We start from the raw sequence: 24,879 nt of genomic DNA on the forward strand, positions 1-24,879 counted from the left end.
AGCAAGTACCTGAAGGTGGATGAACCAAGAGATGTCCATTTGGGGATGTCTGTTAATAACATGTGAAGGTTTCCATGCTCAGCAGTGATGTGGTCACTAACTAAATAGTGGTCACACAAGATATTCTGTTGTGCATCCAAACAGGGCAGAGAAATCACTTGAAGGAGCAACCCGTGTGACATTAAAGCCGTGCCAAAGCGTTTGAGATACTAGAGGGCGGGTTTACCCAGATGAAAATGACATTGCATGGCTAAGCAGGGTTTTCAAGGCTGCCCCAGCTTGATGTGAGGCCCATCCACAAATATCGAAACAGAGGCCTTTATGCCCTCCACAGCAACAAAAATGACACCCACTTTAAACTGAGCATCCACCGAAGGTCCCCGGGGATTGGGCAGCTCTCTGTGGCCACAAGGTCCACAGGTGCCTAGGGCAGCCCTGTTAGCCCTTTACGCCCACCCTAAAAATTAAATTAAGCAGCAGAGTTTAAACTTTTGAAACTAAGGGCCAGATTCAAAGCACCACTGAAATGAACAGACCTCCACTGACTGAGGAACTGGCCCTTAGAAGGTCTGACCTCTCATTCTCATGCCAGCAATAGCTGGGGACCCTACAGAGGGAGACAGGGGCTCATCACCTCACTCTGCAGCCATCCCTCTGGCCAAAGGAAGAGGCAGCACTAAGGGGCTCCGAAGAGAGTCCTGCCCAGATGTCTGGAGCTACAAAGTTCTGCAGTGCAGGGCCATGGCGGGGATTTCAAAAGAGGAAGATGGAAACGAGGGGATCTTTAAAAAGGAGAAAACCAAACGTCTGTAACGCTAGGAATGAGTTACATTTGGAGAGACTGAGGCAAACCTTGTGCCGGGGCTCGATCAGTGAGACAACCTGCCAACCTGCAAATTGGTGCAAATGCAAGAGGTCTTGGTATCAAGGTTTCACTTCCCAAACGGTAGAACTATTTTTGATCTATATTACTTCCTTTTTTGCTCTCTGCCATTCAGACTATGAAAAAATCTATCAAGTGGACATTCTGTCTGTTCAAGGTTTCCTGATGGCAGCTCTTACCCCATTGACAGCCTATCCTTGGAAGCTCCCAGATTTTGATCATAAGACTTTTCTGCTTTGAAAATAAAGGGGGTGAATTTGCTGATCATGAAAATGAGGGATGGGTGGCATAAGCTGCAGTCAGGCATTATGTGGGCAGGTGCTGTCAGGCTCCCCCACACAGCTCTGCAAATGTAACTCAATCCTGACCTACAACATCTTGGCTGTTCCAATCCCAGGCTCCCACATCACAACACAGGTGTTGTAATGGTATTGCAGTCCAGAGGACAAAGCGTCTCAGCTATTCTAGTCCTGAGCCCCCTCAGCTTTTCCAATGCACCTCAAACCAGCATTTGAGCTGTTCAGGTCCTGGAGCAAAGAGGATGATAAGCTGAGCTAGATCCAGGAAACGTATGAGCAGCTACTAAGCTAGTTCTGCCATTCGGGCTCCATTTTTTTCTTGCAATACCTCTGCCTATTGTAGTCCCAGGCCTTTCCTGAGGCAAGCCCGACCAAATTGGGTTTTGGTGTTGTGATGTGGATAGAAATCCAGTAGAGTCAAGAATAAGACCACCCTCTTGGCCCTCCACCCAAAACTATCCTGACTCATTATTTGACCGAGGTTTGCATTAGATTTGAGAAAAAATCTGGGAGTAGTTTTCCTTTTGCTTTTGTAAAGCCTCATTGCTTGGATTCACAGTCTGCCAAAACCAGGGGTGACCTGAAACTGAATTCCTATTTTATCCAAACCCAGCAAAGTTCAGGAACTTCAGATAAATGGTTCCAGTTTGGTCCAACTCTGAATAGCAATCCAGATATTGAGCAATAAAAACAAAATAACCAACTGCAGCCTCAGGCCCTAGTTTTTATTGTATAAGTCAGTTGTTCTCAAGCTAAGATCCATGAAACACTTGCTAGTGGCCAGTGGAGACTGGACTTTTAGATGTTGCTGGCTATCCCTATTTCCAGTTGCTAAACTGTGTTTAAAAACAGCTACAACTATATTAGGTATCGTCCTCATATCATCTTTCCATGTAAGCAATAGTTGTAGTTGCCCCAGGGATGTTATGGGATCTTGTGTGGGATGGGACGTGTCCAGAGGATGATCTCTCCATTAAGATGCAGTCCATGCTAGGGAAGTGTTTTAGAGCCCTGGTACTGTTTATCAGAATAGCATTTTAAAAAACACATTCTCACTCAGATGAGGAATTGTAGCTTTTCTGTCTTCCTATTGACTCTGAGCAGCAGCTTTCATTGAGCAGCTCCTGACAATCAGCCAGGGGCTTGTAGAAGGTGGCAACTTGAAACAGGCTGTTTTCTCTCAATGAACTGACCTGATTCCTTTTTCCTGTACATTCTTTAGCAAAGGAAAGTTAAACTAATCTCACTGCTTGGAACACTCCCATTCCTAAGGGCCTGATCCAGTGGGGAGCTGAACGCCCGCTACTTCCTCTGAAGTCAGTGCCTAGAAGTTGAATCTTCTCAGCACTCACGAGATGGGCTAAGCCCTTAGACCAGCACCGATTCACTGCATCAACCCTGACAAGGATTAGCAGTTAGTCTAACACGGTTTAGTTGTTGTCAGAGTTAGAGGTGGATATAAATTCGTAGGAAACGTTGGACTAGCTGTATTGCCATGCTCAGTCAGCCCATCCAGGCCAGAATGCAGTGTCTGCCATGAGCAAATGCTAGGGACTTCAAAGAAAGGTCAAAAAAACCCAACCCTTAGTGGGTGATTGTGGAATGAAATATCCATAAGGAAAGTTTCTTCCAAACCCTAGGCAATGAGTTTTAGGCTTAGAGAGCCTGTAAGGCCAGAAGGGACCACCTGATCAAGTCTGATTTTGTGTATATCACAGGCTGCCCCCACCCAGCCACTGGCACACCAAGCCCAACCACCAAAACCAGAAAAATGTATTACAGCTCTCAGGATGCTAAACTATTGTGTGCTACAGGCAGAGAACAGAGGGATCCAGCTCACCAATGTGTGAGACCTCTGCAATGGCAGGGAATTGGTTAAGTGAGAGATTCCCAGGTGATCCTAGCAAGTGACTTGTGTCCCACACTGCAGAGGAAGGGGAACAAATCCCAATCTCACCTAGAGGAAAATTCCTTCCCTACCCATGACGCATTCCCTGAAGTGTGACGGTTTATATCCCTCTGATTTTTTTAAAAATCCCCTGGAATGCTAAAACTGTATCTTATCCAAATTTTGAAGCCTACGAAGATCTTGGCTTTGATGTTATCTTGTGGCACTGAATTCTGCAGGTTAACTCCATAAATTGTGCAAATTTTTTTTGCTTTTATCAGTTTTGTTCCCTTTCAGTTTTATTGGTGGCCCCTAGTTCTTGCATTATGAAAAAAGGTAAATAAGTTGCTTGATTTACCTTTTCTCTACCATTCATTATTTTGTAAACTTCTGTCTTGTCCTCTCATACTCATCTCCTCTCTAAACTAAACTATTCCAGTCTTTCCACTCAAGAATTTTCATCTCCTATCTCTGCTTTTCCTCTGGTTCTGCACTATCCTTTTTGATAGAGGCTGACCAGAACTAAACACAGTATCGCAGATGAGAATGTACCATGAATTTGTAGAATGCCATTATAAAAAGAACTGATTTCCAATCTACATTTGTTAAACATTACTAAGCATGATAATTATTTATATAATGTAAATAATAATGCATCTAGTTTGATAGAATGAAATGCATGCAGCAATTTATAAGAAGTAAAATGTGCTAAACAAAGATCGGTATCTCTACTCTCCAGAGCTCACAGTTTAAGGCCCACCACTTGCAAACTCTTACACACATTCTTAACTTTAAGCATATGAGCGGTCCCAATGACATGCATTATTATGGACTAGCATGTCATCCTAATGAGATTACTCACATGCTTAAAGTTAAACCTATGTGTGAGTTTATTATGATTGAGGCCTAAGATATTGATCTGTATGCTGATCCTGTATGGAAATGGCCTTCAGAAATCTTCATCCAGAAAATGCTGTTCCTTCCTTTTGTTTAATGTGCTGCCTCTGTTTTATCAGAACAACTCAGCCCCGGACTCTCAGGGGAAAGATCCTTTGTATTGTTTCCTGGGTAAAGCCCCAAACCCACTCATTAGAAACAATAGATAGATTCAGATCATCATATGGAAGAGCATGCAAAACCAGCTAGTTGGAACAATTAATCAAACCAGCTGGAAGAAGGGAGAAAAATCTGGTCAAATGAAAACGCAAACAGGACACGATTCTCAAAATCTAGACAATTAAAAAAACATCCCAAACCCAGCCAGCTCTGCATATCAGATCCACGGATATTCACTTGTAAATACTGCAATTTCCCATTCAAGATCCATTTTTTCGGGGTCCATCTTTGTCAGGGAGAAGACCATTAAGTATTTCCTTTCCATCAACCACTGTCATGGTGTGCCTGGTGCAGAGACTGGGCCACTTCGCTACATTTCAAACCGACACCCTACCCAAACAAACTGCTTACTGCGAATGGTCTCTAAGGGAATCTGTGACTGATTGGCTAGCAAATCGAACATGTCACTTCCCTCCTTGAAATCATTCATTCACTGGATTCCTATTTCTTCACCACGTCAGATTTAAGCTCCTCACCTTTTAAGGCTCTAAATAATCTCAGCCCCCCTCTTCATCTCTGCTCTTGGTCCTTGCATCCTGCTAATATCACCTATACATTAGGCCCTGATCCTGCAAACACTTATGCACGGGAATACCTTTGTTCAGGTGACTAGTCTTGTATGTCAATGGGAATACTCAGGTGTGTAACATTACTCATAGGTTTCAGAGTAGCAGCCGTGTTAGTCTGTATTCGCAAAAGAAAAGGAGTACTTGTGGCACCTTAGAGACTAACAAATTTATTAGAGCATAAGCTTTCGTGAGCTACAGCTCACTTCATCGGATGCATCCGATGAAGTGAGCTGTAGCTCACGAAAGCTTATGCTCTAATAAATTTGTTAGTCTCTAAGGTGCCACAAGTACTCCATTTCTTTTTGCGAACATTACTCATGTGTGTCAGTGGTCGCTGGACAGAGCCCTTAGGGCTCAATCCTCCAAAGAGTTATGCAAACCACTTCACTCATACAAATAATGTCACTGAGCTCAATAGGAACTCTCATGTAAGTGAAGTTACTTGTGAGTGTAAATCCTACAAAGTCTTATGCTGGGGAGTAAATTTACACATGGGACTATTATTATTTCCATGGGTTTACTAATCGAGTAAAGTTTCTTGTATAACACTTTACAGGAGTGAGGCCTTTGACTATAAATTCCTTGGGGGTAAGGACATAAGAACAGAAGACAGCCATGCTGGGTCAGACCAAAGGTCCATCAAGACCAGTATCCTGTCTTCCGACAGTCACCAATGCCGGGTGCCCCAGAGGGAATGAACAGAACAGGTAATCACCAAGTGATCCACCCCCTGTCACCCATTCCCAGCTTCTGGCAAACAGAGGCTCGGGACACCATCCCTGTCCATCCTAGCTAATAGCCATTGATGGCCCTATCCTCCATGAACTTATCTAGTTCTTTTTTGAACCCTGTTATAGTCTTGGCCTTCACAACATCCTCTGGCAAAGAGCTCCACAGGACATGCGATTTGATTTGTCTCTGCAGTGCCATGCACACCATTAGCACTGTATAAATGAACAAACAATAAAACGGTAGTAATAATTACTAATGCAAATAATATAACACAATTACATTATTAGTACAATATAATAATGTGTGTCCAGTCCCCCTCAACCCTCCTCCTTACAGCATCCCTTGTCCCACTCTTTGCTTCACACCTCTATTCAAGCTGCCCACTACACTTGACATGGTGCCCCACTTCCTGTCCACCCACTGACCTTTCTTCTTTCAAGTCCCTTCCTGAAGCCCCCTTTCACTCCTTCTTAGCCCCTGACACCATCCTCCTTGCTATTCATCTCCCCCACCCTTCCTTTACCTGAGCTGATGCCCTGTGTTCTGTCCTGTCTATGCTAGACCTTAAGATCTTCAGAGCAGAGCCTCAGCCTTATTCCATATTCTGCAAAGTGCCATGTATGTGTATGATGTAAGAAAGGTGTCTATTAATAATAAGTATTAATAAATAATAATAATTAATAATAATAATGCGTATTAGCCTACTTCCTGGTGATGAAGCCCATATGTTTGATGCTTGCCATGAACTGGTAGTCATAAATTACAAATTAGTTCAGTTGATTGGAAAATGACCAGATTCTATGGCCATGCTAACTCTTAAGCACACTTTGGAGTGGGTGAACAGGGATGGGAGAAGACTTCTGGGCATTCCCTTCCTCCAAAGGTAATTCAGACAAGAGTTATAATTTATGGGAATAAAAAGTGGGAGGGGGGAGTTCTTTTTTCCTTGGCAACAGTCCCGCTCCTAAGTGGTTAAACTGCAAGATAGAAAACTATGTCATTTATCTCAATCAAGGGGTTTGATCATTGCTGAGAATGGAAAACCCCCTCCTGTTACCATGATATGCAAACACATACACTTAATTGTATTAATACAAGTAAAGTTTCTCCTTTCTCCCCTTCCAACTAAACACCTTCTGCTGAACAGCTGGACAATGGTGCTCTAGTATTTCCTCTACATTCCTGTCCAGTAGTTACTACCATACCTGCTCCCCTGGCCAATTTATAAAAAGGGTTTCTTTTCTAGCTTATCTGTCTCTTTTGTGCCTGCCACTCCTTGACACGGAGTTCAGCTGGTCTGCTTCATTGCTCAGTGTCTCGCAGGCTGAATTTGACTTCGGATGCAAGACGCTCTTTGCAGGGAGGTTGGTTGTTGAGTCATAAGTATGCAGATACTTTTTTCCATGATGCCTTCCTGCCGCCATCCCAGCTTTCCCTGGCACCACTGTCACTTGGTCAAAGCAGTACTTCTATAGTCCGTTGATTCTTGAAAAGGTGTCCATTTTATTTGTAGTGATCAATCAAAATATTGTGGTGTATTGAGGACTTCCCTTCCAGGTTTCCCATCTTGTGCATCTTTGGAACAATCATAAACGAGGCTGTGTTCCAAATATCCATTCCAGGTTTAATGCTGAGCCTGGTGGATGGTGGGACAGAACTTTGGAAGTTTAGTCAGGTCTGCATGGAGACCCAAATGCATCCGATGAAGTGAGCTGTAGCTCACGAAAGCTTATGCTCTAATAAATTTGTTAGTCTCTAAGGTGCCACAAGTACTCCTTCACAGTGCAGATCAACCATGTTTGTAATTATGTATTTCACAACTGACTCTAGGTGCTTTAAGAAGCTCCTAGTTAGCATGGACACATATCACCTATAATTACTCTTTGCTTTTTATTCTGTCACACCACATTAGGAATGGACCAATTAGCATTTCCCAATTCCTAGCCATATTTAATGCTTATCTGAACCTTCACAAAACTCTTCTTTCCTCTCCCCTTTTCTATTCACCCATTCCTCCCAATCCATCCAGCTCCTTCTGTTCCCTTCACCTCCAGCTCAATCTCTATGTGCCCCAAACGGTTCACTGATACCCCAAATTCATTTCCCAGATTTCAAACAAGCTCCCATCTCCCTTGCCCACCCCTACCTTTGATAACAACATAATGACTAGTTAGTGCGTATGTGTACCACTGGCCTCCGCAGGCTAGAATTAGAACAATTCAGATATGTGTCATAGGTCCAACAAATAGCACTGGCTTTTAGCTCAAGTGATGGAGGCCTGCGCTTCTGGAGCAGAACAGTCTGAATTTTATCCTCTTTGTGACTGAAAGTTGCTAATGCCCATGGTGTGCCGCATAATGGCAACTATGGTTGCAGACTGTCATAACACTGTCATAACAGAGGGACAAAAGGGTCTTTGAGGTCTGTGCAGTGCTTCAGGTAGCTATTTCTGGGTCAGAGATGCCCTGTAATGTGTTGCTCCCTCTTGTCCCAGAGAAACCCCAGAATTTATGAAGTTTTCAAACAGCAGGTGGCCTGGCAGAGATAGACAAACCTGCCAAGACTCAGATTTGGGTTTCAGCAAAAGCGCCATAAGAGGCCTGTTGAATACTGGGGAAAGGAGAAGACTAAAGACCCAAACTTATAATAATTTGATTCTGTGCTACATTTGGGCCAGGTCTACTTTATATCGATTTGCCCATCTTATTAATTACCCAGACAGCATCTCAATTCAGGGTTGGATTTAGGGACAGGCAACCCAGGTGACAGCCTAGGGTGCTGGGCTTGGGGGGCGCCGGGCTCACAGATGTACAGTTCCTAGCATGCAAATTTATCGTCATATGACAGGGTTAAATCATGCACTCAAATCGTGCATCAAAGTTGTGAGATGGGCTACAAATACAATAAAAAATAAGGTATTCAAAAGCTTAACAAATGGGGGGGGGCACAGAAGACACTCCTCGGTTGGGACACCATTTGGTCTAGGACTGGTCCAGTCTCAATAAATCAAAAAGTTGTGGGCAGTCTATTATACGGATAAATAGTAATAAATTACACACATACAGCACTTTCCATCAAGTCGAAGCCTTTTACAAATCTTGAGATACCTGTACTCATCCTCATATAACCAATGGTGAAGCTGAGGCATAGACAGATTAAGTGACTTTCCCATGGTCACTCACTGAGTCTGTGGCAGAGTTATGAACAGACAGCAAAGCGCCTGACTCTCTGTCCTATGGTTTAACCACACCACCATCTTTCTTCCCTAGAGCAATATGGCATGAAGTCGCAGAGAGCTAGGTTTCCAACAGACCTTTGTTTCTTGACCATCAGGGTGACACAGGAAACAGAAATCAGGCAAAATATGGTGGTAATCTTAATTATATTGGCAATTTCATTGATCAATTGATCACAAGAACTAAGTGAGCTGAGCTCATCCTAGGAATGTACCAAGAAAGGCTAATTTCAGCTAAGGAGAGACTGACCATTTCAGTCCCAGTTTGCTTTAGGGGACTGTGATTGGTCCAAGGAGACTGGATTCAGTGAACTACATAGTTTGAGGAGGACTCTTGAGTTGGGGGGGTGCGGGGGATTAACTGGACTGTTTCAGGGGATGGCTGAAAAGCCAGGGTATGCTGGTCAATCCCTGGTGTGTTTGAGGGTCCAGGCCCTGGCACAATTTAGGGCAGGACCAGGCAAATCTTAGTGATTGGATTTTGTCCATGAGTCTCCTGGGGCAGTTTGGAAACCCTGGGCCAGTCTAAGGGGCTCCCAGTGGTTTCTGGAGGTAGGACCCGCAAAGGTTCAGGGAAGTCACCGGTTGTTTCGAGAGGATTATTTTAGAGAAATTAGGGACCCTGATAATCCCAGGGTCTGCGTCTGCCTGTGGGCTCAGGGTCCCCGCCAGAGCAGCTCGACAGGTGCCTGCTTCCCCAGTCGCCCCCTGTCCCGAGGAGACCGCGCTCTCCCCGGCCCAGCCCGGGGCAGGGACACGTGCGCCCCTGCGAAAGAGGAAGCGGCTCTTTATTGAGTCCCCTGGCCCGTTCCCCTCTCCCCCGGCCGCCTTCCCCCGCCCCCGGGCGCCCCCTTCCCCCATGTGCCGCCCCGCCCGGCCCCCGGGCGCCCCCTGGGTCTCCTTCCCCCGCCCCCGGGCGCCCCCTTCCCCCATGTGCCGCCTTGCCCAGCCCCCCCCGCGCCTCTGCCCGGCCCCGGCCCCGGCCCCAGGCGGGTAGCGCCGACCCCCGCGCCCGGCCCGGGGGGGCGGTCAGGGCGGCCGCGCCGCGGCTCTAACAGGTGGGATCCCGCGGAGAGGAGGAGGCGGCCGGAGGGGGGCGGAGGAGGCAGGGACGGGCGGGGGGAGGGAGGGGGACGAGCCGGAGCCGCCTGTGATCCTGTGACAGGAGCGGCTGCTGCTGCTGCTGGCGCCGCCGGTGCCTCCCTCTGCCCGGCTCGCTGGGTCGCTGTCCGGCTGCCGCGCTCCCTCCACGCCCGCCCCGCAGCGGCCCCTCCCGGGGCCTCGCCCCCGCAGCCCGTCCCGACTCCATCCCCGCCGGCCGGGCCGGGCAGGGCGCAGCGCAGGGGCCGGCCGGGCTCGCTGCCGTCTCCAGCCCGGGACAGGGGGTCGGGCGCTGCCTCCGGCCGGGATGCCGAAGCCCCCGCTGCTGCTGCGGGGGAGCCGCCCCGGGGACAGCGAGCTGGGGCGGCAGTTCCGGGACTGGTGCCTCCGCACCTACGGGGACTCGGCCAAAACCAAGACGGTGACCCGGAGCAAGTACCAGCGCATCGCCGAGGTGCTGCAGGGGGGCGCCGGCTCGGGCACCGGCTCCGGCGGGGGGGAGAAAGGCAAGTTCCAGTTCTGGGTCCGGTCCAAGGGCTTCCGGCTGGGAAGCGGCACCCGGGAGGCGGCGAAGATGGGTCAAGTGGTGTATGTGCCGGTGAAAACGGGAACGGTTAGTGCGCTCCGGGCCCCGGGGCTCGGTGTCTGTCTGTCTATCTTGTGTCTGTGTGTCCTTCCCTCCCGCAGCCGACACCCCAGGGGCTGGGGCCCAGAGCAGGGGAGAGACCCTATGGGGGGCAGCCCCCCCGTATGACCCCCCCAGCCATCCCGGCCCCTGTCCCATCAGCACTAACTGGCACATCCCAGACACACAGCAGGGTGCAAATGAGCGCGCATGCCCCATGGGGGGAGAGACACCCACCCCCTGCGCCCCATGAGAAAATAGCCGCCCCACGCCCCTGTCTGGACAGGTCCAGCCAGCCCCCTCCCCCCCAGCCCCAGTGCGCTGAGCTGCAGACAGACCCCTGTTGGAGGGCGTGGGGCAGAGCCTCCTGCGGAGCAAGGGCTGCCCGCCCCCCCGCCGCCGCCGGGCAGGGGCTGAATGGGGCGGTGGTGGCGGGTACAGCTGGGGCGGACCCCTCCCCACCCCTGTCCGATCACGTCCAACCTGAGCTCCCCCTCCGCCACCCACCCATGCGTGGCGAGGGAGGGGTGCGCGTTCGGCGCGGGCCAGCCAACCCTCCAGCCCGGGCTGGGCAGGGCCAGCCTGGCTCCCAGCAGCTGGCCTCGCCACGGGGGAGGATGCAGATTAGGTTAGACACCCGGCCCAGGGGAGGAAAACCCCTCACACGCACCCTCCCCTCCCCCCTCCTGCCCCATCCGGTCCAGCCGGTCCCTCCCAGCTGCTGAGCGCAGAAGAAGAGGGGCGGTAGCTCCCTCTTTTAGGCTGGGGGGAGGAGATCCCTTCCCTCCACCCCAGGCCACTGCACCTGCCCCCCCCCCCGCCATGGGTGCAGACTCGCAGAGAGCTCCGGGGTGGGTATCAGTCCCTGGCGGGTGCAAACGAGGGGCCGGCTCCCAGACTCTGCGGCTCCCGTGCAGCCCACGCGGCGGGGAGGGAGCCCCCTTGCACCCCCCCACACCCACCCTCACCCCAGCGCAGGTCCTGCCCCGTGACGCTCGCCCTGCATTTCCCACCCACCCCGTGACCGCAGGCCGCTTTGCAGCCAAGGGCAGAGTGTGGGGGGGGGGGCGGCGGGCACCCCCCCCGCCTCCCTCGGCCAGGCCGCGTGCCCCCGCCCCCGCTGACCCGGGCGCAGGCTGGAGCCCAGCCCCGCTGGGCTATGGGAGCGCGCCCCTCCCCCTCCGCAGGCTGCCGCTGGTTATCCGGGGGGGGGCAGAGCCTGGAGCGGGGCCGTGCCCCCCCCCGCCTGCCCTCGGGCTGCTGTCCCGGGAAACTCCCCTGCGGGAGCCTCATTGTTCCCTGCCCGGCTGGGGCGACGGCGCAGGGCAGAGCCCGGCTGGAGGTTGCAGCGCGGCTCCCCCTCCCCCCGCCTCCCAGCAGGCTGCTGTCCCGGGGACGAGTCGGCCCCGCTGGAGCCATTGTTCCCTGTCCTGCCCGGCCGCGCCCCCGCGCCGGGGACCCGCTCCCTGCCAGCTGGGGGGAGCGGGCCGTGACCCCGTGTGCGGGGGGGCGCTCCCGCTCCGCCGCGGGGGTGGGGTGGGGTGGGGTGGGGGGCACAGCATGGGGCTCGCTCGCTGGGAACTCCCTCCCCGTCCTTTGCACCATCTGCCCCAGCGCCTGGCAGCCCAGGGGGGCTGCGGCTCCTCCAGTGCCCCGGGGCGGGTGCGCCCCGGCGCGCGGCACGGGGACACTGCGGCCGGGGCTGCCCGCGGGGAGCCTGCGCCCCGGGAAAGTGGGCAGAGCTGGGCTCGGGGGTGGGCTGGCTGCTTTTTTTTTTTTTCCTTTTTCCTTTTCTTCCCCTCGCTGCTGCTGCTGCTGCTGCTGCTCTGAGGGTGCAGTGTTTTCCGAGCACACGCACACAGACTCCAGCATTGAGAGGGCTGGAGCATGCTGCCATTGAGGGCAGCCCATCTGTGGCAAATGCTTCTAAACGCACTATTTACCTCCCATCTGGCCTGCCTTCCTCCTGGGGGAGGGGGAAGGGTCACTATTTCTTCTCTTTTCCCTCCGCCGGGCAGAGAGGCTCCTTGTGTCTTTCTGGCCCCTCCACCCCTAATGTCTCGAATTTGTGGGAGACAGCCTACTCCGCACAACAGCCCCTCCCCCCAAAAGCCACTCAACCCTGCTTTGGCTGAGGTAGTGAGAAACACCCACTCCCACACAGTGCACATCATAATCTCCCCCAGAGCCTCTCAATCTCACTAGCTACTCAGTGTACATGCCCTGATCTTTCCAATGCTGCAGAGTCATGGTACCCCAGAGAGGCCATGCCAGACTCCCGAGACCCTGCTGTTAATTAGTGAGACGCCCCCTCCCCTTGTGGTGCCCAATCAGGTCCTTACACCTGATGGCTCAGCGAGACCAGTGCAGGCTCCCTAAAAGCCTCATGTCCTGATTAAGTCTCAGCAGGGAGAGTATCTAGACCCCCAACTCCTCTATTACAGTCCCTGCAGGCTACAAATACTAGACACACCTAGACTTCCATAAATCAACAAACCAAAAATAGGCAGACCCTCAGGAGACAGATGAATTTTCAACGGGACCACAGAGCATGTTTGCCAGAAACTGTAATACTGTAAGAAGTGAAAACTGGGGGCACTGTAAAGAGACACTGACTGCAGGAAAAACCCATCACTGCTGCTCCCCCTTAAATCTTAAGGTGTCAAGTGTATAGAAGTTGTTTGCCCCCCCCCCCCCTTTTTGACTGTTACTTAAGAGGAACCATTATGTTGTAAATCCAGTGAAAGATTTTGAGCTGATGCATTTTCTATTTTTTGTTTTGTTTGAAACATCTCTGAACATTAAAAAATAACGTGACAGGGTTGTTCCCTGTCCTGCCCGGAGCTGTAGCTCATGAAAGCTTATGCTCAAATAAATTTGGTAGTCTCTAAGGTGCCACAAGTACTCCTTTTCTTTTTGGTTTTTCTTTAGTTGGTGATAATTCAGTATCTTTCAGTGGTCTTTGCTAGTTTTGTATAGATGGGTGCACTTCATTATTCACATATGTGCAATCAAATAATTTATGAAGCTGATACTAGCATTCAGCTCAACAATCAAGTGCATGTTCTGGTTTGTCTTTATTCTGTTGCTCTTTCCAAACACTTCTGGGTTGGTGCTTCAATTGGCTTTCCCCTCATCATGCTGCTCATCTATCTGACACCTCTTGTTCTGTCCCATCTTCCTTCTCCGAGTGTATCTGTCAAAGACTTAATGTGCTCACGACTTGGGACCCAGGGAAAGAATAAGCATAGCCAAAACGCAGCTGGGGTGAGAGGGGGAGGGGATTCTGCATGTTGCTATTCAGTATCTGCAGATTGTCACAGGAAATATGAAGTACCGTGAGTGAAAAGTTGAGAAGAGCTAAAGAATGTGTGGAGGGGACTAGTGGGGTTAAGTTCTTTCCTTCTAATGACGGCGTTAAGGCCACTCCTGTTCTTGGGGGGATGGGGATTATTAGAGTCCCTTTTGACCTTGTTTATTCCTAATTGACATAAGTGTTTTCTGTGCAATTGTGGCTAAAACACAATTAACATGTGGTTCTTTTCTCTCTTGAGTAACTTTCCCTTGCTCTCCTTCAGGCCTCTTATCAGAGCAGGCCTAATCAGATTTGGGTGGTTTGAAAAACAGGACTGTACAGTGAGAAGGGGGCATCTGCCTTAGGTGATGGTCGCAGCAGATGGTGGTCTTTCTATTGACGAATGGGTTGGGAATAGAGACAACAGTGAGGTCTGGCATAGGGAGTTTGGATTTCCCTTTCCCAGATGAGTGTCCTGAAGATTCAGGTCATTTAACACACACAACAAAAACCAAAGAAATGAGGTCCTAGTCCGTGTAGGAAATTTGGTACCTTACTGGCAGCATAACAAGCCTGTTCAGATATTAATTAGATTGTAAGCTCTTTGGGCAGGGACTTTAAAAAATATCCATACAGAGTGCCTAGCACAATGGGACCTTTGTGTGCTACTGCAAAATACAAACAACAGGTATCCGGCAATTCCTAAGTGTACTCTCGCACTGGCTCAACTATTATAAATTATAATAGGCTGATGTGTTGCTGGTATATTAGTACCAGTGTAGCAGTGCTTGAACCCCAGCATCCATTAGCCAGCTGGCCTTGTATATCTCTGATCTTGCCTCAAAACCATGAGAGTATCTGTTCATGATGGGGAGTTAAAATGTGGCTTTTATTATCGTCTCATGTTTCTCTTTATTTAGCGTCTTTTGGACAGAGTTTTCCTATAGATGTATGTTGAGATGGAGATACTGTGTAAGGGAAAATACAACATTTTTAGTGACAGCTGGAGGTGTTGATTTGTTTTCATGTAGCACCAGGTGCTAGGGGAAAGGTTAGACCAAGCCTTTGGTTTGGGCATTAGCTGCAGGAGTGGATATGCACACTCTGTAAATCAGTGCTATATTTCACCCTGCATGGTGTGCGCTTGTCACAGCTATGGAACACTGGCCAACCTAGCAGGATATCTTCATTCCGGCAGCCTGTGATATGGGCTACAAGAGTGAGTCAAATTGGACTGCAAGATGAGACATGGGAAAGCCTCACGTTAGACTGACGCTTTGGGTGCTACTTAGGGCTCTGTGAGGCTCTGTGGCAGTACATGCATTTGCTTTTGCCCTCCTTTGCCTCTTCTTACCCCTGCAGCGCTTGATATACGTTCCAGGGTTAATTCCAGACACTAATAAAAGGCTGAGGCCATTTGTGATGGTGCGGTTTAATTGACTTACATGTAGAACCCTTCTAGATATTTCAAGGCAGACTCCCCAGAAAGTAGAGGTGTTTTAAAATCATCTTAAAATGACACATCTGGAGATCCCTCAAGAAAGATATTAGACTAAGAGTGAAGCATAATAAACAGAGGAGAGAGACCAAGCGGGGAATGGATGGCGGCCTTTCACCAACAGCAGAAAAATCACTGTGACACTATAAATCTGACCATTACAACATATGCCTAAAAACTTCTTAGTTTCTGCATGAAAACTAAAACACAGTAGATCTCAGGATGTCTTAGCATAGTAGGAACAAGCTAGATTTAGGAAGCCGGACTGGTAGAAAGAAGGCAGACCTAATGGTTAATAGAGGACACTTTTTCCCGGTACAGGTATTCCCTAAGGTTGTCATTTGGTGCCCCCTCCCCAAAACCACAGTGGCAAAACCTTTGAGAACTTTAGTCTACAAAAGTTTTCACTGTTATAGCTAACATCTTAGGTTTTCTGTGATCTTCATTTGGTCTGGATTAAAAAACAATAACAAAGATTATGGGAATGGACGACGCAGGTGGTGCAAATGGATCCCAAGACATGGTCTGAGATATGGCCTATTATTTAACACAAACCTACCTGCAACACACAGTGTCTTCACCCTCCATGAAAAGCCTGGGGGTGAGGATGCACTGTGGGTCTGACTTTTCCCAAATAACTGAGGAGTAGCTTCACATTTAGAAGTGCACTTGACAGTTTGGCACAATATTGACAAAATGCATGAGCCTATAAACCAAGTCCAGTGTGACCCCAAAATAACAGTCTATAACACTTCCAGATTTAACTCTCTTTGTGTCTGCACAGGATAGATTGCAATTTTTACCCTGAGCAGTTTTCAGGAATAAGAGTCACATTAATGAAGGGCTCACTCTTGGTGAGATTCTCGGGGTTCTTGGTTAAAGTTCACTGGTGAGCAGCAATAGTCTCTGATATATTTGCAGGCTGAATTTACACAGCCTTGGCTTTCTGTGTGTGTATAAAGAGAATTGGCAATCTTGGAGAATGAAGTTCCCTATCCATGAGAGTGACCATGACTAGTGGCAGTGCCAACTGGACCTTGGTCCTGACCTGCTGAGTCACTAGGAGATCAATCTTGATGGCTCATTTGGTCCTTGGCTTCTCTGCCAAGATTTCCAACAGGTTCCCAGTTAATAGCAATTGTGTTGGGTAGTTTTGTGACATGCATATGGTCCAGTTCCCATCAGAGACCACAAAGCAGTCTTCAGGTGGTAAAAAATTTTGGTCACTACCACCAACTGGGGCTAAAGGTGAACTTGCAACCTACAAGTGAAAGGGTCTGTGGCCCATCGTTAGTTCACTAAGGCATCCAGTCCTCTAGCTCTGGCTGACTGAACAATTTTTAAAGAAAAATACAGACTCTTATCTAAATTTTGCATCCTACGCAATTCCATTGATTTCATTGGTGTTGCATAGGGTATAACAGGCAGGATCTGGATCTGAGATAACGAGCTCCCTCGCAGGCCCCCCAAAACTAGTCAAGTCATTTGGTTCTATCGCTTGAAATTAACGCAACAAAATTGCTCTCAGATTTACCACTCTTGATTAGCATTAATTTAAAGAAGAAATAAAAAAAAGCAACTGAGCACAAAACTTTTGTAAAGGCCTGTTACGATAAAGTTGAAATGAAGAGAAAGAAAATCCAGCTCCAATCAGAAACACCACTCTTTAAATTGTGCAAGCTACAGGCAGTGTTTGCGAAGGGAGAAAGGGGACTGAGCATGCTGGAGGCAATAGGAAGGAAGACACCCTGCATATATAAGCATAATTCAGGCCTTGCTCTCCACTAAGTCTTTCCAGACTCCTGACCCAAAGGAGCTTTCCCATATTTTAAGCAGGAAGGTGATCCAGGTAACTGGTAAAGGATGGCAGCAAAGCCCAGCAGAGGCCACTAAAACTTGTTTCACTGGGAGCCCTTTCAGGGTCTGTTTGCCCAAACCATTATCAACATGAGTCTCTCTGGTAAACCAAAAGAAATTATATTGTTTTGCTGTTAAATTAGAGCAGATATGAACAGTGTGTAAATTTACTTTGTGGACAAACAAATGTCTGAGAAGGCAAAAAGATGGATGGAGGGATATTAATGGAGGTTCCGTTTATCCACCTGTGTTGACTTTTTAGCTTCATAGAAACTTGTCTGCATTGCTTTGACAGCAAAATGTATATTTATTTCTCTTTGTCTTTGGATCCTTTCTCTAGCACAAATTAGCAATTACCTTTCCCTGCTCTCATATTAGCTGTGCCCTTCCCTGGAGAACTGCACTGAGGATGGGCCAAAGCCACCACTGAGTTTCAGTGTCCTGTCAGTCTAATTAGCTGATTGTAGCCATGGGTGGTACAGAGGAGACCTATTGGCCAGAATCAGCTTCTTTATGGGAACACTGCTGACTTCCACTCTTAGCATGGTTGCCAACAAAACAGTAGCAATTTATTTAAAAAGAAAATAGCTGCAGAGTGTGTGTGTGTGTGTGTTTGTGCATGTGTGTACTGGGGGTGGAGAGGAGTGTCACTAGCTTTAGGGATATGGAATAGCATTTTCCTTTATTGTGTAGCATGGGAACATCCATCAGTCACTCAGAGTTGAAAGGAGGTTGGTTAAGTTTTACCACCATGAGGGAGGATTCAGGAATAGATGCAATATAAATATTTTCTTTCAATGATTGTGCAGTGTTGGCTTGACAGTCCAGGAGAACAAGGTTCTCTGCTCACACACTAGAAGTAGCATGGACAGCCATCATGCTAGCTTCCCCCACACTGGCTGCCTACAGACCTTAATCCTGATCTGGAGGGACCACTGCTGAGCGGAAGAGGGTAGTTCAGCCTCCATGGCCCATTCAGTCCGTGGCTCTCTGTTGAGACTGCTAGATGTAGTGGTTGTTTCACAATGTGGACATCAAGCCCACATCTCCCAAGCCAGTATAAGGCAAACCAAACCCCCAAACTTGTTGGTGACTCTACTAGTCTGGGATGGATTTGAGTGAGTGACCTAGAAACAAAAGGCTCCATATCTTTATACCAGTCTCCTCCCCCACTACCTATAGTCATCCAGTCACCTGTCTTGTCTAGATATCTAAAGCCCTCTAGGTTTTGGTGCTGCGGATCCTGGATTTGATCCTGGATTTCAGCGGGCAGCAGAGCATTGCTGTTTTGAATCTTGCAGCATTAGGAATAAGCAGCCAGCTTTGCTGCAGGGTTGTGTGTGTTTCTGCACCCCCCTCCATTCCCACCCCTTTCCTTACAAACGCTTTAAGATTCTTTATTCCCATCATCAGTTTTGATGCCTGTGGAGTGGCTTCCCTCACTGGAACCATGTGATTTTTCATGAGATTTGACTAGCTGTGGAGAAAGGCTGCCTGCATTTTCTCACCTGCATAGTGTGTTTTGATCCAGCAAAAGCCCTTGAGCTGGTGACAAAGGTCTGAATGTGGGCTGGAAAGTACAGTCCTGTCTCTTAGCAACTGGTTCCTACCTCTGAGCTTGCTGAGCTTGTGTGGGACAGAGAGCATCAGTCATGCTTCTGCTGTACCGGGAAAGCGCTGAGCAGGGGATGGAGAAGGCCTGCCTCAGCCACAGCCAGCACAGTGACAGAGGCTCAGGCATTTCTAACACAAGCCGTTGTCTGCAAGCCCTAATCAAAGCTCCAGTTTAATTGCTTTCCTCCTGCCCTGTGTCTTCAAGGTAAACAGATAGCCTACTGGCTGGCCACGGGAGGCTGTATGCCAGCTACCTGGAGAAAGGTTATTCTGCATTATTGATGCCTTTTTGGTCTTACTGGGGGAGGGACACAGCCCATTTATTTCTAGAAAAAGAAGATGTCACGGGGTCCTTCCCTGAACTTCCCTGCTTCTTCCTTGGGAATCCCCTCTCCCTTCCTTGGTTCTCAGAGACATCTGCATTGGTCTTTCTCTGTTCTGCTATTTTACCCTCCCATCTCCTCCCCCAAACCATAGGTGATTCCTCTTTAGCAAGTATTTCTCAGAGTCTTTTGCATCTCAAACCCTGTTTCTTAAACATTTTCATTAATCCCTTGCTTCATCCTAATTAACCTGCCAATTGGCCCCTCTGGAGTCTTCACTTCTCCTGCAAAGCTTCTGTTTGTTCAAAGTATAACCTGTCAACTGCCAATTTATTTTCCACGGGGAGGGCAGATTACTGTAATTGTCTATCTTCTCTTCCCCATTTGGATTGCCTTCTCCCTTCATATTCTACCTCCAGCTCTCAATAACAGTCATGTTTCAAAGACAAACCTCACAAAAAGCTAAAGAACAGCCAATATTTATGTCTGCCATATTGCCCATGTGCCTACCCTGTTGAGGCTTAGTCATTGCATGAATATGGTTTCACAGCACTGGAGTCGTGTCAGATCTTGGGGAAGGGGACTTTATAGATGGATTACCAGGTTATAGCAGTCACATTGTATAGCAAGCTAAAGTTCTGTTTTCCCCACCTTCTTTGCCTAGCATGTATAGATTCATAGATTCCAGGGCCAGAAGGGACCATGGTGATTATCTGATCTAACCTCCTATATAACACAGGCCATACAATTTCTCCAAAATAATTCCTAGGGCAGATCTTTTAGAAAAACATCCAGGCTTGATTTAAAATTTTCCAGTCATGAAGAATCACCACAACCCTTGGTAAACTGTTCCAATGGTTAATTACTTTCACTGTTAAACATTTAAACCTTCTTTCCAGTATGAATTTGTCTAGCTTCAGCTTCCAGCCACTGGATCGTGTTACAACTTTCTCTGCTAGCCTGAAGAGCCCATTATTAAATATTTGTTCCACATGTAGATAGTTATTGGCTTTAATAAGTCACACCTTAACTTTCTCTCTGTTAAGCTAAATAGACTCAAAAAGCTCAATTTATCACTATAAGGCATGTTTTCTAATCCTTTACTCATTTTTGGGGCTCTTCTATAAACCCTTTCCAGTTTATCAACATCCTTCTTGAATTGTGGGCACCAGAACCAGACACAAAAATACAGCAGTGGTTGTACCAGTGCCAAATACAGAGGTGATATAACCTCTCTACTCCTACTTGAGATTCTTCCCTGTTTATGCATTCAAGGATTGCATTAGCTGTTTTGGCCACAGCATCACAATGGTAGCTCATGCTCAGCTGGTTATCCATCCCAACCCCAAATCTTTTTCAGAGTAACTGCTTCCCAGGATAGAGTCCTCCCATCCTGTAAGTATGGCCTGCATATTTTATTCTGAGATATGTATATTCAAATTTAACCATATTAAAATGCATATTATTTGGTTGTGACCAGTTTGTCAAGCAGTCAAGATTGTTCTGAATCAGTGACCTGTCCTCTTCATTATTTATCACTCCCCCAATTTTTGAGTCATCTGCAAACTTTATCAGTGAGGATTTTATGTTTTCTTCTAGGTCATTGATAAAAATGTTAAAAAGCTTAGGATCAAGAAACAATCCCTATAGGACCCCACTGGCCACACACCTCTTCAGTGAACAATTGCATTTTGAGACCTATCAGTCAGCGAGTTTTTAATCCATTTAATGTGTGCCATGTTAATATTATATCATTCTATTTTTTAATCAAAATGTTGTGCAGTATCAAGTCAAATGCTTTCAAGAAGTCTAAGTATATTATGTCAACATAATTACCTTTATCTACCAAACTTGTAATCTCATAAAAAATACCAAGTTAGTTTGATAGGATCTATTTTCCATAAGCCTGTGTTGATTTGCATTAATTACATAACCCTCCTTTAACTTGAAACACAAACTTGACCACATTGATTAGGAATCTGTCCCTGGAGAGTGCCATCAACTTCTGCAGAATCTAATCTTTCATTCACACACAATATAACTTTTAAGTTCATCTCTTATGTTTGTGAAGCCTTCCAGACATGAACCTAGTGTAACAATACATGTTTTCTGAGTCAGCAGAGAGAGAACTGCACTCCAGCCCCTGGAGCAAGGGCAGCCCAAGTCTAACACCCCCCACACCCCGCAGACATCACGACCACCCCATCAGGGACTTCGTGTGGGGCCAGTATAGATTAATTTAGTGGGAGACTGGTGATTTCAGGCCTAAGCACCTGGGGGTTGTTTGATCAGCAAGTAGATAACAAGGCTGATGAAAAGCTTTAAGCCTTGTGATAGGAGGTGTTGGCTAAAGTTTTCACAGTCTGGCTAATGCAAGTTGATGAAGTCTGCCTTTTCCTAGACGTACATCTTGCCATTCTCATGGAGACCCCAATAATGGCCCATGTATGTTGCATTACCGGGGACTTGTGGGTTGAGTTAAGGATGTTTTATAGTCTTAGTTCACAGATTCTTGACCTTGGTCTGTGTGTATTAGCTTTAGCATGGTTGGTAACTTATTTTACGTAGAGTTTTGCTTGTCCTTGTCCCTGAACTGTTGAACTGCTGTAGCAGCGTTACCCCTTCTCCGTAGTTTCACTTTACATCAGGGTGCCAATACTGATGTACAGTTGCTGTGAACACAGTGTTCTTTAGCACCAGTTTTCTCCCAGAATACAACCGAACTAGCCCTCTGGCAGCAGCATAGGTCATTCCAAAGCCCAGACAGACTGGCATTTGATTACCCCTGAAATAGTCTGCTCTACGATCTTACGCTCACCTCTCCTAACTGAGGACACCAGCTCTGGTGCAGGAGAGCCAGATGCCCAGTTGTTTCTAGCCCCAAATATATAAAAGCATGTTGATTTAGTGAGTGTGACACTTACCTCTCTGCTGTTAGGTGTGTCTTCAGCCTCAGTTTCCCTCCACCAATTCACAGTCTCCTCATGGAGAGGCGGCTTAGCCCTCCAGCCTTGCCAAAAATCCTCCCGAGCAAACAGGAATCCAAACAAACAAGGCCTTTTACTGCAGTGGTTTCTGCCCACCGCCTCCAGGTAGCAGAACAGAAGTAAAGGGCAGCCTAGTTCCTCTACCTCAGGTTGCAGGCCCAGGGCCATGTGGAGCCACACAACTATCTACTCCAGCCTCAGTATGCTGCTTCACCCCTCCCCCAGGCTACTTCCTATCCTGTTCATCTGCTTTCTAAGTTGCCTTTCAGCCAAGAACCCTAGCACAGACCTCAGTCCTGAACCTTGTAAAGCTCTCCCTACACTACTGTCCCTAAATCTCCCTTCCAGCTTGGAGAAAAGGCCTTGCCTTTAATTTCCTGTTTCCCTTTTCTCAGCAATCCTTGCTTTCAGCCTACAGACTGCAGCTCAGACTCAGGATCTGGGAGGAAAATAGGCCAAACTCAGAGCTAAGGCCTGAATTTCCCTTAAAGGAGTTGCTTGCCCCATGACAGTTTAAAAACAGTGGATCTCTCCCAGTGGCCGGTATTTCACCCATGTGCTCCCATAGAAGGAATATATCTCTGCAACTTCGTATTCCAAAAATTGTAGCCATCTCTTCCTACAAATAAGTATTTACCTTAGAAAAAAGTAGTGTAAAACTCTACTTAGAGAAACAATGTGGTCTAGTCAGCATTGAGAATGGGGCTGGGACCTAGGAACTCTTGACTGATAATCCTGCAACTCTGTCACTGAATCACTGTGTGGCTTTGGGAAAGTTGCCTGTTCTCTCTGCCTCAGTTTCCCCCAGGTATAAAATACATGCCTTTCTCATCTGGCTGTGAGGATTAGTTGGTTAATACACCCAGTCTGTTCCCATTGAAATCAGTGTGGGTCTGGCTATAAGTGCAGGATTGGGCTCAGTGTTTGTATAGTGGTTTGAAAATACAAAGTGATATACAAGAGCTTATTAGGTGCAGTGGGGGGGAAATACGATGAAAATTTTAGCAACAATTTTTTTCTGTTTTCCAACCAGCTCTAGAGATGATCAGAAAATATTCTTAGAAAAAGTATTTTCAGGGAAAAATGGGAAAAGAACAAAAGTGTCGTGAACATTTTTTCACATTTTTGATGATCTCTGATTATTGCTGTATGGCTGATGCCACATGATCTTCTTTCTCTCTCTCTCACCTTAATGCTGGCCCTTATGCCTCAAGCACACACAGTGTCCAATGCACTGTAGACTAGAAGGAAGAGTGAAGTTCTAGGGAGCTAGAACTTCTCGCTAATAGCAGCATCAGTAGAGGGAGCCTGCTGTGATTTAACATATCCCTTCCAAAAGCTGCTTTTATCCTACACCTAAATACCACAAGGATTGAACTTCACAAAGCCCCAGAAAAGTCTACATAGAGAAAGAAAAGGAGTATTTGTGGTACCTTAGAGACTAACAAATTTATTTGAGCATAGGCTTTTGTGAGCTACAGCTCACTTCATCGGATGCATTCCATTTTGAGCATAAGCTTTTGTACTCCTTTTCTTTTTGTGAATACAGACTAACACGGCTGCTACTCTGAAACCTAAATATAGAAGTCAATCAAGGACCAGCTTCCCATAAATGCACAAGTACCAGGAACAGTTTCTTTGTCAAAAGTTCCAAGAGTTCATAGTGAAACGGTATCCCTTTCATTATGAGAGGAGGGTGTGAAGAATTAATAATTGTCAAGCTGGACTTGTTCACCCTTGCACTCTACATTTCAGCTAGTCACATACCTCCCCAGTGTCAGGATGCAAATAACAGATTCGGGGATCTGAGTTTGAAGTCAGGTGGAGCAGTTTGCATTCAAGGTGTAGAACACTGAGGGCACACCAGGCAGGCTTTGGGGAGTGAATTCTGCTGTCCAGATTTGACAGGATTCTGCACCATAAATTGCAGCTCCTTTTCTGGGTGGTAGCTTGGCTTGTAAATGTTTCTCAATAAATTCCCAATTCCAGGTGCTGACAGGCAGTTTTTTTCTAAAGGACAGTGATTGAAAAATAAAATAAAATAAAATAAAATAAAACTTGTAGGGAATAAACAAAAAAACCCAACTAAGAGAGACGCAAAACTTCCTGAGATGAAGTGTATAACATCATGCTTAATAACTCCAAAACAGGTGTTTGACAGAATCCCTTTACATGAGCCAGACAGAACCACTGGGAGTTTGCAGTAAAGAATGACAGACTGTTGACTGGTAGACACAGAGCATCTCCACGTGTGGGATGGGGGAGGGTAAGGAGTATGGAAACAGCATTTCTCACTATGGGGTCAGGACTCAACTCAGGGAACTCAATTTCAGGTCAACTCAATAGCACTTAATTGGAAAGTTATACAAATGTAACCAAAAGACAGAAGGTCAGTGACATGTGACACACCACACTGGCAATACCCCACCCCACTACGAGACAGCAGGAACTCAAGCAGTTAGAATGACAGAGATGACCCCCTCCCAATATGGGGCAAAGGGAGTGCTTAGAGCGAGAGGGACAGAGACAAGCCCTTTTGCAGTGTGTGAGGAAGACACAGAAACAGGAGAGAGGGAAACTAATGAACGTTGGTAGAGGGTCCGCTGTATGGACAGAAAATAAGAGTTCTGCCATTATGAGGCAGCGTTTCATTGGCAGGAAGTGGCTTTTTATTGACAGGAAGTTGAATTCAGCTGGTATCAGCCCTTAGTCTGAAGGCCAGGAGAGCATTTATCTTTAGTCAAACAGAGCAAACAGGGAAGCACCAAGTCCCCCCCCCCCACACACATACACACCAGGATAAGCCTCTTGTACATTCGGGGTAATGTTGTCCCTCCCCAAAATTTGCTACTTTTCC

The 24,879-nt window shown here is 47.4% G+C and overlaps 1 protein-coding gene across 1 annotated transcript in view; it reads left to right on the forward strand.

Annotated features, from left to right (window-relative positions):
• The first annotated feature begins 9,889 nt into the window (after positions 1–9,889).
• Positions 9,890–24,879, forward strand: part of NOL4L (nucleolar protein 4 like) — a 100,753-nt gene continuing 85,763 nt past the window's right edge. The window contains exon 1 of the mRNA XM_038369923.2: positions 9,890–10,436. Coding sequence (XP_038225851.1) covers positions 10,131–10,436 — 306 coding nt within the window. The 5' untranslated portion in view covers positions 9,890–10,130. The remainder of the gene's footprint in view (positions 10,437–24,879) is intronic.

This window comes from Dermochelys coriacea, chromosome 13 (genome assembly GCF_009764565.3).
Source record: "Dermochelys coriacea isolate rDerCor1 chromosome 13, rDerCor1.pri.v4, whole genome shotgun sequence".
Lineage (NCBI taxonomy): Eukaryota > Metazoa > Chordata > Testudines > Dermochelyidae > Dermochelys > Dermochelys coriacea.